Consider the following 12,192-nt stretch of genomic DNA (forward strand, 5'->3'; position numbering starts at 1 on the left):
CGTCCCAGAGCCACGAAGCCCCCTTACCCTGTGTTCCCGATTCAAGCTGCTGTCCTTCCGGATGCTTTCCCGAAGGCTGTGCCTTCGACGGATCAGGATCTCCTTGGCTTGCCTCTCACTCGTGTCGGCCGTCAGATTGTGTCGGTTGTAGGACAAAGTCTGAAATGAAAACACAAGCAACATTTTACAAGAACGATGATCACTGCCCGGAAATTCCAAAACTTTACTACATTTCTTTGGCTTTGCACCTCTGATAGGTACTTAACAATGAACGTGCAGAGGGAAAAAACAAGAAGTATAGAAGTTAACATTCTTTCAAATTTTGAACGAATTCATGTTCTACCAAATCTCGATTTCAGGGTAACAGTGGTAGTAATTTCAAGTTATTTGTAGAGCTATATGATATATGGGTGTCACAGAAACCCTTAGAACTAGGCTGGGCACAGAAGTGCTCAATTGATATTACCTACTGTTATTAGCTATGATGAAGATAGTGATGGTGGTGGTCTTGTCTAAATGTGTCAGAGCAGGAGCTGTATTGTATTCATTTGTATCTTCTGCAGGGAATATAGTGCTTTGTTCTATTCATAGATATATTCAATACATATATCCACACATGTATTCAATAACTATGTATTTGATTCAACCAATAAAATCCTCTACTTAAGAAAAAAGAATTCATGTTCTAATAAAAGTCGGTGAATACTTTTTTTTTCATTGAAAAGTGTGATCTTTATAAATGAGAAAACGATCGAATTCATCAAGCACCTTCGACTACCTTGAAGTACCCTGTCTGTATTTACCCATCAGTAGTGGCTGGGGAAAAACACAAGTCAACTTATACCTTCCCTATTGAATAGTAATTGCTAGTATAAAAACCAACCACTTTGGGCCACTTGGTGGCGCCATGACCCTCTATTAAGTCAAGAACATTTCTTTTCAAATTGAGAAAAGCTGCTGGCTCCGTCAGTAATGATCATGTCCTGGTATTTGAAGCCATACAATTTATAAACGAGGGTTGTCCAGGGCATAATATTTTTAGTTTTATGAGCTCTAGAGAAATCCACTTCCTAAAATAAACTGTATTTAGGAATTAAATTCATTTTCTGATAGAAATAACGTGTACTTCTCGGGAATATCCTTATCCCCAGAACTATATCAGACCTAGCAGAGATAAACAGAGGTAACACAGAACAGCACTCAATTCCTGCCTTGAGGAACTGGCTATCTAGTTGGGCACTGAAAGCTAACAAAATAATACTAAATCATGAAAGGAAGTACTAAAACTACGTGGCATGTAGGAGCTCTAAGTGCTATCCCATTCAAAGACAGGTCTGGGAACAACATAGAGGGGGTTGGGGAAACCCTAAAAATCGGAGAATATGGATGGACTGACAGAAAGGAGTGGGACATTCCAAGTGGAGATGCAGGGGAAAGCAACACAGTCCAAGGAATGAATTCAGACCTGTCCTCCGTGGGTACCTGGGTGGGTGAGGGAGAGGTAGAAGGGGGAACTTGAAAATAGATCCCGAAGGCTGAAAGAACAGTTAGTTTAGCCTGAAAGCCACGACTGCTGTGGCTCATTTTCAATAGGAGGACGCTGCGTTAAAAGGGGCTTGAGGAAAAGAATGGAGCAGCCGTAATGTCGGATGGAAGGGGATGGTCTGCGGGGAGGCCAGCTAAGAAGCCACAGAAATGACCCTGATGTGAGTGACTGGGACCCCTGACAACTGCTGTGTCCCTGTGCCACTTCACCTCACTGTGCCTCAGTTTCTTCATCTGTAAAATGGAGACAATAACAACACCACTTGTTAGAGGATTAAAAGAGGTAATACACGCGATGCAGAGAAATGGGGCTTGGCAAACTGTATGCACTAAGCGTTAACTGTATTATTAGCAAACTATGAGAACGAGGTGTTAAAAATGGAAATGGTTTGAAGAGAGTGACTCAGAAGATACAGGAAAGGAAGAAACGATCGCACTTTATGAACAACAAAGAAGGTTAAATACATTTTTAAAAGGCTTCTAAGCAATAAAGCTATTTCATTAAAAAAGCTATTTCATTAAAAAAGTTTTAAAAGAGCAATCAATTGCTTTCTTCACCATTAGATAACACACTTTTTTTTTTTTTTTTTAATCTCCAAGCCTTTGGTAGCAGAACTCCCAGCTCCCTGGGCCTCCAGCCTAGAGCCTTGACCAAGATGTCTGGGAGGAGAGCAGTACCCTAAAAGGACAGACCCTGGGGTGGGTCTGAGGGAAGGAAGTGTCTGGTGTGGGACCTGCTGAGGGTGCATGATGGTGGGACAACGGCCACTGTAATTGGATAGCATCTAATCTGAAGGCATGTTTTTAGCCAAAGGCAGATACATATTTTGCTAAATAAATTATTCTTACTCGCTGACGGATCTGATAGAGATTTCTTGATAATATTTCTCGAATTTCATCCATTTCGCCAGGTGTGAGCTTCCTTATTTTTTCTTCACGACAGTCACTGTGAAAGTTTAGAAAAAAATATTTTACTATTCAACATGTATCAAATTCATCAATTTTCTTTCTCAGAGATATAACATCATCATTGAAGGAGAAGAATCTTGGGACTTCCCTGGTGGCGCAGTGGTTAAGAATCTGCCTGCCAATGCAGGGGACACGGGTTCGAGCCCTGGTCCAGGAAGATCCCACGTGCCGCGGAGAAACTAAGCCCATGCACCACAACTACTGAGCCTGAGTTCTAGAGCTCACAAGCCACAACTACTGAGCCCACGCGCCTAGAGCCCGTGCTCTGCAACAAGAGAAGCCACCACAATGAGAAGCCCATGCACCACAAGGAAGAGTAGCCCCCGCTCACTGCAACTAGAGAAAGCCCACATGCAGCAATGAAGACCCAACGCAGCCAAAAATAAAATATTAACTAATTAATTTAGAAAAAAAAGAAGAATCTTAAAGAATAACATTTAGGAATTATTCAATATTTTTAAATAATTCAAAAATCTAAAACATTGATTTCAGTGTCAAAATCATTCATACAAGTTTAATCATGCACAAGTTTTTTCAGGGTCTATTCATGCAATTATTTAAGGAGGAAAGACCAGAGTAGCTTGCAATGCTATCACTTTATTATTTCTAATACTCCATAAATTAATATAGGATGCTTTTTCCAACAAAAACTTTAGCTGCATTTTGCTATTATGGCCTATTCTTTTAAATACCTCATTAGAAACATTTACAAAGACACCATTTATAATATGTATGTACATACAATTGATCCTCATTATTCAGGGATTCCGTATTTGCAAGCTCAACTACTTGCTAAAATTTATAAACACATTATCAGTACTCATCGCACTGTCCCAGTCATTCACAGACATGTGCAAAGTGGAGAAAAACTTGAGTCGTTGGGCATGCATGTTCCCAAATGAGGCCAAACTCATCTGCCTCCTTGTCTCAGCTCTCATGCTGTAAAAAAAAATTCCTTTTCACAGTCTATTTAGTGCCATGTTTTTCACATTTTTGTGCTTTTTATTGGTGATCTTGCTGTTCTAAATGGTCCCCAAGTATAGCTCTGAAGTGCTGTCTAGTGTTCCTAAGCACAAGAAGTTCCTAAGTCTTAATTCTACTTTTTCTGAAGGATATTTTAGCAGGATATGGAGCTCTAGGTTCAGTTACATTTTTTCAGAATTTTTGAAGCTATCAATGGTGTCCACTGGTTTTGCTGAAAAATCAGTTGCCAGGTTTCTTTTCTCTTTTGAAGAAAGTAAGTCTCTTTTTCCCTCTGAGTATGTTTAAGATTTTCTCTTTGTATTTTTTACTTTTAGCGGTGTTACTAGCATGTATCTCATTTGGTTCTCTCCTCATCTAATCTGCTTGGGGTTTTCACAGTTCATATCCTTTATCTATTTGGGGAAATTCTCAGTCATTATCTCTTAAAATATTGCTTCTACCTTTCTCTCTCATCTCCTTCTGGAACTTTTCACTATATATATATGAAACTATCCCATATATTTCTCACTTTCTTTTTCATCTTTTTTTCACTCTGTTCTTCATTCTGGTTATTTCCTTCTGTCCTATCTTCCAATTAATCACTTCTCTCTTCAGCTGTGTCTAATCTGTTTTTATACTTATCAAATGAGATCCTAAATTTAGTTATTTTTAGCTCAAATATTCCACTTAGATATTTTTTGTTTATATAATCTCCATGAGGATGCCAAAAGTGTCAATGCCATTTTCTTTCCTTAAACGTGTTATTATTTCTATTTTAAAGTCACTGTCTGATGAATCAATTATCTGAATCCCCTTTGTGCCTATTATTACTCTATGTTTTGTTGATCTTTTTCTCAATGTTTTCAGTCACATTTCCTTGTCTACTCATATGCTTGGTTATTTTGGATTGAGTGCTAGACGTTATATATAAAAAAAATCATGGAGATAGTTTAACGCTCTTTACAATATTATTTCCTCCAGAGAAGATTTAAATTTACTTCTCTTGAGCAGCTGAGATAGAGGCAATCTCAGTCTCTGATGATTTAAACAATCATGAATTGAGATACTTCTAGGCTGGACTTCTTTCCTTTGAGGGTTAAGGTGTAGGGTTTTGAAGGAAAAACCTATAGCTGAGTACATACAAATGCTCCTCCTTCTTCGTAGGTTCTGAATTCCCATTTTATTCTCTAAGACCAATTAGTCTGTCAAAACCTCTGTTTTAGCTTTTTAGAGTCTCAGATACATTCTCTGTATTCCAGAGAGAAAACACCAACAAATACCAGTTCTATCCTCTAGAACTTCCCTCTTTTTTGAATCTTGGCCAAGAAACCCTTCCTCACTGTAAGGGTACTCTCCAGCTTTCAAGCAGATATTTAAAATATATTTTGGGCAAAACATATTTTGTCCTTTTTTCTCTAGTTTTCTCAGAAGGTAGTTGGTCTGGCCCTCAGTTCATTATTGCCAGAAATATGATTTCCTATTGCCTCCCTTTTTTGCTTCTACCTTCCTCTAAAGAAAACATTTCAGGAGAGATGGAATGGTCAATATGGCAATCATTTACCCAACTATGTAGCTATCCATTAATTTTGTTACCTACTTTCCCTAACCCTAAAACGTTTGCCTTTACTGGCTTCTACCACTGGTTTCAAAATGAACTGTGAACAGAGGTAAAAGTGAGATTTCCTTCTTCTATGACCACAAAGGCAATGGCTCCTTTTTGAGAAGCTGGACAGTTGAATTATTCCTTGCTGCAAGCACAAAAGGAACAGTGCATAAGAAAGATCATAAATTGTAAAGCTAGAGTAAACTTTAGGATCAAGTCTAGCCCCATTTTCTACTTGAAGAAACTCAGCATCAGGGAAACAGATGGACCAGCTTAAGGTCACACAATGAGTTATTTGCAGAGCTGGGACTATAAATCAGTCATTCTGCTCAAGCACCACTATTTCCAATTCAGTATAATGCCTTTATTTCTGAGCCATCCTGACCACTACCTTCTTTTTATTCTTGATTGTGTAAACTACCACAATTTTTACAGGGGACTATAGTCCTAGTAAAAATCACAGTTTATATAGTTGGGTGTGATTTGTAGCTTCCTCTCTCGTTTCAACCCTCCCATAGATAGCATTTGATTTAGGTGACATTTAGCTTAAATGAGCTTCAGGCTCATCAGTGAAAGAAGAAATCAGCGGAACCTGTAATCTGTCATTTTTGTATAGAGGAGGAATGACGCTTACATGATAAACTTGTTTGCTAATTTGCTAACAGTATTTACTGTTCTGCTATAGATTTGCTATAAGAGTCTGCTGTAAGACTTTAAGTCACTTTACATTCTGGGTCTTCATTTCCTCATTTTTAAAATTAGGGAGATAGACTAGGTCAATGCATCTCAATCCTGGATGCATATTAGAAACTTCCATAAGTTTATTATATACTTATAAATAAACCTATACCTGGGCCTCAACACCAGAGATCCTGATTTTATTGGTCTGGGGGGGGCGCGGCCAGGCATACGTGTTATTTAAATGCTCCTACAGTATTTCTAATGTACAGCGTGGGTTGAGAACCACGGCACGAGATGATCACTGATGTTCTTTCCAAGACTTAAACTATGACCCTGCAAATAATCCATGAGGAAATAGCTTTGTAGTTACATGCATATTTATAATTGCAAATTATAACACACCTTAAAATATTCCATTTCAAAATGTGTGCTAAAGAGGCTTTACTTTCAGAACACATTGAATGGTCCAAAGCAAATATCATAAAGGCATAATCATCCTAAATAAGACAAAGTACTTTCTGACTAGTCCACTCTGTAATAACACAACGTGGTGTGATGTGACGTGACAGGACATAACATAATGGACACATTTCCAGGCTTTCACGTTTTAACCAGGATCTTGTTCTGCTGTGAGGTCTTAAGGAATCATGTTAGGAAATAAGTCAAATTTGTTATTATTACTGGTTTCACAAAACTATAAAGACATACTTAGTAATACTAACTTTCATTTGCAAAACAGGACTTACTTCAGAGATGCAAAAGAAGGGACAGTACTTATCATTCCCGTCTCTGCCATCTCAATGGCATGTTTTATTTCAAGCTTTTTATATAAAGACACAATGCTTGACTTGGGTTGGTTCTCCCGAATCAAAAGCCTCCGCAGGTACTTGTCATCAAATTTCTTAAACCTAGAAATAAAGAAAAGCAAAGCTTCGGTTAATTAACATGCCACGGATTAAGAAGAAAAAGCTGGTTTTACCAATAAAATCATTTCCACTACTCCCAGGGAAGAAAATTAGTAGCAGTGTTTAGTTAGTCTGATCATTATATTTATTTTTATATGTGCAGACCTGAATATATATGTATATGTAGAGCACATACTAGTATATTTCTGTATATAGCCACAACATACATATATCTAATATTCACTAATTATAGATTAAAATGCAGATATTTCTACATTTCCTATGTCTCTGCGTCCCCCTTCAGCAAAATTATTCAAAAATGTTGTTAATACTCCCTTTCTCCAATTGCTCTCCTCTGATTCTCTCTTGAACATTCACAGGTCAGGCTTTTGCCTCTAACTGCCCATTGAAGCTACTCATATGAGGTCATCAGTGACGCCCACGAAATAAATCCAGTGGTCAACTCCTAGTCCTCACCTTTCCTGACCTCTCCTGCTTAAAACAGTGTCTTCCAGGACACCACACTCCCCTGGGTTCCCTCCTACCACCTTCTCAGCCTCTTGCGTTGGTTCTTTTCCTTCTTTCCATCCTCTCATGTAGGAGTGGGTTCAGGCCTGGTCCCCTTCTCCACCTGCACTCGCTCTCCTGTCTTGTCCAGCCTCGTGGATTTTAATAGCATCTCTATACCCAAAACTCCCAAATTTGTGTCTGCAGCTCCAACCTCTCTCCCAAACCCCAGAAATGAGTGTCCAGCTCCCTGCTCAACGTCTCCACTTGGACATCTCATAGGCATCTCAAACCTGGCGTGCTCAAAAGGATCTTCTCCCAAGTCCTCTCCATCTCAGTTAGTGACAACTCCACCAGGTAAAAAACCCTGCTGTCATCTTTGATTCTCCTCCTTCTCCCATATTCCATGTTATGGCCTGAACTGTGTCCCGTTAAAAATTAATACGTTACAGATCTAGTGCCCAGGACCTCAGAATGTGACTGTATTTAGATTAAGTTAAAATGAGGTCATTAGTGGGCCCGAATCTAATATGACTGGTGTGTGTATTATAAGAGGAAATTCGAACACAGACACGCACAGAGGGAAGACCATGTGAAGAAGCAGTAAAAAGAAGGACACTACAAGCCAAGGAAGGAGACCTGGAGCAGACCCTTCCCTCACAGCCTTAGAAGGAACCAAATCTACTGACACTTTGCTCTTGGACGTCTAGCCCACAGAACTATGAGAAAATAAATTTCTATTTAAACCACCAACGTGTGGTACTTTGTTATAAGCAGCTCTAGCAAAGTAATACTCCACATCCATTCTATCAACAATTTCTGTTGGTTCCACCATTAAAATACACACAAAAATCGAACCATTTCTCACCATTTCTCCTGCCATCACCCTGGTCCCAGCATTATCATCTCTCAATGGGTTCCTGCAACAGGGACCCAATTGGTCTCCCTGCTTCCACCACTGTGTTCCTATGGTCTACTCTCGACACAAGCCAGAGCGATCCTGTTAAAATGTAAGTCAAACCACACAACTCCTCACTTCAGTAAAAGTACAATGACCTGGAGGCCCTGCACCATTTGGACCTGCCCCTCTCAGTGCTGTGCTGCTCTAACTCAGGTCCAGCCTCTCTGAGGTCGTTCCTGTCCTGGAAATGTGCCAGCTGTGCTACCACCTCCACGCCCCTATACTTACTATTCCTTCTACTAGCAACACTCTTCCCCGCACACTTGCAGGGCTCATTCACAGACCTTCTTTAAGTCGTTCCTTGAAAGTCGTTTTCTCAAAAGAGCCTTTCCCATCCATCCCATTAGAATTGCATTCCCAGAACTCCCTATTCTACTTCCCAGACATATTTTTCTCCATAGCAGACATCACTTTCTAACAGGCTATATAATGTACTTATTTATTTTCTTTTCTGTCTCCTAGCACTAGAGTGACCCATATGGGCAGTTTTTTGTTTTGTTTGTTTTCCTGTCTCACCAGTGCCTAGAAGAGTGCCAGATGCACCGTAAGCACGTAGGCAGACTGGATCATCTGGTCCCAATTCCTCCCTGGATCCACACCCTGTAACACATCAAGTTACTTGGCAATGTCCTTCCACCGTGGCCGAGGTGCCCTGCTCTGTCCAGCTTCCTGCCGCTGAGCTCAATAATGTCACCTGCTTTGGTCAATGGGCTATTAGCAGACACAATGATGAGAGCAGAGGCTATTAATGGGCTTGTTCATTGAAGCTCACTTGTTGTGCTGCCACATCGCCATGAGAAGGATGTGTACGTAGAGTGACTCAGCCCCAGGACAAAGGTGGAGGTCGCATGAAGCAGAGTTAAGTCACCCCACCTACACCAGAAAAGGCCAGCCGGGGTCAGCTGATGACTGGCCAACCCTCTGAAGCAGGAGCAAGACCAGGCCAGATCAGCCAAGCCCAGCCCAGATCAGCTGACTCTCAGCCTCCTGACTCAAGCACTTTAATAACAAGTGACTGTTCCTTTGAGCAGCTGAGTATTGGGTTGGTTTGTTACGTAACTGTTATGCCAATATTCAAGTGAATCAGCATGCAGTATTTGTTGAGAAAAAAATTAATGTGCCACAGTGATCCCCATAAGCCCAAAGAGGTTAATAGGCACACCTGTGCTATGAAAGGAAGCAAAGTTAACCCGCATTCTTGGTGCTAGCCCTTTGTTCCAAATACTGGAGGGCTAGGAATAATTACAGATTCATCCTGAAAGGGCTTTGCTATTGACTGACCACTGCACGAAACACTGGGTCTACTTTTTTCTAAGTTTATTTTGAATTTCACGTGAAGCTCATTGAACCAGGACACCTGCCAACAACACAACATCTTTTTAAACTTTTATTATTATTATTATTATTATCATTAGTATTATTGTTTTAGCTTTTCACTAGAGATCCACAAAAGGAAGAATAAACATTAAAGACAATGACATCTGATCTATGTAGTGTAGGAATTGTGCACTTTCTTTTTTTTTTTTTTTAATTTATTTTATTTATTTATTTATTTTTGGCTGCCTTGGGTCTTTGTTGCCATGCACAGGCTTTTCTCTAGTTGCGGCGAGCGGGGGCTACTCTTCATTGTGGTGCGTGGGCTTCTCATTGCGGTGGCTTCTCTTGTTGCGGAGCCCAGGCTCTAGGCACACAGGCTTCAGTAGTTGTGGCTTGCGGGCTCTAGAGCGCAGGCTCAGTAGTTGTGGCGCACGGGCTTAGTTGCTCCACGGCATGTGGGATCTTTCCGGACCGGGGCTTGAATCCATGTCCCCTGCCTTGGCAGGCAGATTCTTAACCACTGCACCACCAGGGAAGCCCAGTACACTTTCCTTCTTCTTTTTTTTTTTTTTTTAATTAATTAATTTATTTATTTATTTTGGCTGTGTTGGGTCTTCGTTTCTGTGCGAGGGCTTTCTCTAGTTGCGGCAAGTGGGGGCCACTCTTCATCGTGGTGCGCGGGCCTCTCACCGTCGTGGCCTCTCTTGCTGCGGAGCACAGGCTCCAGACACGCAGGCTCAGTAGTCATGGCTCATGGGCCTAGTTGCTCCGTGGCATGTGGGATCTTCCCAGACCAGGGCTCGAACCCGTGTCCCCTGCATTGGCAGGCAGATTCTCAACCACTGAGCCACCAGGGAAGCCCCACTTTCCTTCTTTGCTTCATTTCCATACCTTTCATGTGCCAAGCTACACATAGGTGGCTTCTTTCATTATCATTAGACAACTTTTGCCAAATGTGAGAAACTTCCCTACTGCATGACCCTTTCATTTTGTTCTCAAAGGATCAAATGACTCAAGAATTCTCTGGCAGAACCATTAAAAATCCACAGTGAAAGGACTTCAGAGGAAAGGGAAAGATACCCAACACACCTAAAACAATCACTTGTTTTTTATGCCATTTTTAGTAACATCAACAGTTATGTACAGATCAGAAATGAGATAGGAGAACTGATTTTAAAAATGGCCTGTGCCAGCACCAAATCCCTCCATAGGAACTTCTCTTCTCTACTTGCAACGTACAGTGTGATTGACAATCCAGGAAATTATTTGAAATTTACCTGGAAAACTTCATGCATGGAAATATGTAAGGGTCCACAAAATTATTGAATAAAGTACGTACACGGCAGAGAAAAATGTTAGGCATGTAACAATAATACCTTTCAGACATTTAGTATTGGGTTGGCCAAAAGGTTCGTTCGGGTATTTCCATATGGAAAAACACAAACTTTTTGGCCAACCCAATATTTATAGTCCAATTAGCCCGGTGCCTGTAGGTGTCTGCCTGGAACAGACTTACATATAAAGTATCTCTGCCCGGAACACACGATGGAGCCGGACTTTCTCTGACATCCAGTCCTTCACCTGAGTCCCAGACCAAACCACACGATCACAGCGTTCACCTCTTCCATCACCTACCACTGCCCCAGGGCCTGGGGACCTGATTCTTACACCACGTCTCGGTTTCCCCCTGTAGAGGTAGAAGGAGTGGGATAAATTCTTAGTCCAATCTTCCCTCAGGAAAAGAACAAACTGTTCTGGGTTACCACGCTCACTTACCACTTCAGGAAAGGATTGACAGGATGCGAGAGAAAGAAAAGTGGTTGGGTTGAAAGGGAGACGGAAGATGGATAAAGGCTTGGCTGTGAAAACAACGGAGAACAAGAGGCAGAAAAGCCTGTATCACAGGCTTGGCGGAGACAAGGAAGGTCCCAGGGACGTAAAACAGGGTAACGTTGAAAGTTACGAGGCAGACAGCTAGGGCTCTCTGCTCCACCTCCTGCCTCCCAAAAAGTGCATACTGCCCAAGATAAATGGCCTTTTGTTTCACACTTTCACAATGGAGATTTTAGTTTGCTTTATTTTATTACTATGTGCCCCCATCTGGCTAACTGGGTACTCTGTCCATACAAACAAAATATTTTTCCTTTAGTTATGAAGTCAGGCTGGATCCAAGGGGCCTTTCTACATTAGTAAACAATGTGGTCAGGCTTGTAAAGGTTGTGCCAGCACTTATGGTCTCTGCAACTCATTACTTACCAATGTCTCACACACACACCACACACACACACACTGTTTGCTGTGTGACTGTTTTGTTGCCTTTATTATATTGCAAAATTTTAAAGGCCCAAGTCTATGGCTTGTACTTTTCATGTACTCCAGTATCATATCAGAACATGTGAGCAAACAGTAAGCACTCAAAAATGCACTTATGTTCAATTACATAAATTGGTAGGTTGGTCAACTTCAGGTAAATCAGCAGTGGGGAAAATCTGTTAGCAAGTTAGAAAAGAAAAAACAAGAGGGTGATAAGGATCTACCAAGTACAGTTTGGAGCCTGTCCATCTCTCTTCAGGGACCAGCTGAAATGCACGCCTTCAAAAGGCTTTCCCAGCCAGTGATGTGTCGGTGAATGTTAACAAATTACTTTCTGAGAAAAAAAAGAGGCCCTGATTTGTAGCATCTGTCGGTCCCCTGGCACACTCTCACCATGGCTGATTCAAGTCACCAATGTAGATGGCATT

General features: G+C 41.0%; 1 protein-coding gene across 1 annotated transcript in view; it reads right to left on the reverse strand.

Annotated features, from left to right (window-relative positions):
- The window catches only part of SLC9A2 (solute carrier family 9 member A2), a gene marked incomplete at its 3' end in the record, with an annotated part of 86,653 nt that overhangs the window by 3,020 nt on the left and 71,441 nt on the right, over positions 1–12,192 (reverse strand). Inside the window, exons 7-10 of the mRNA XM_082356501.1 lie at positions 10,968–11,138; positions 6,508–6,669; positions 2,395–2,491; positions 28–159 (exon numbers count right to left, since the gene is read on the reverse strand). Coding sequence (XP_082212627.1) covers positions 28–159; positions 2,395–2,491; positions 6,508–6,669; positions 10,968–11,138 — 562 coding nt within the window. The remainder of the gene's footprint in view (positions 1–27; positions 160–2,394; positions 2,492–6,507; positions 6,670–10,967; positions 11,139–12,192) is intronic.

This window comes from Balaenoptera borealis (genome assembly GCF_965194805.1).
Source record: "Balaenoptera borealis genome assembly, chromosome: 15".
Taxonomy (NCBI): Eukaryota; Metazoa; Chordata; class Mammalia; order Artiodactyla; family Balaenopteridae; genus Balaenoptera; species Balaenoptera borealis.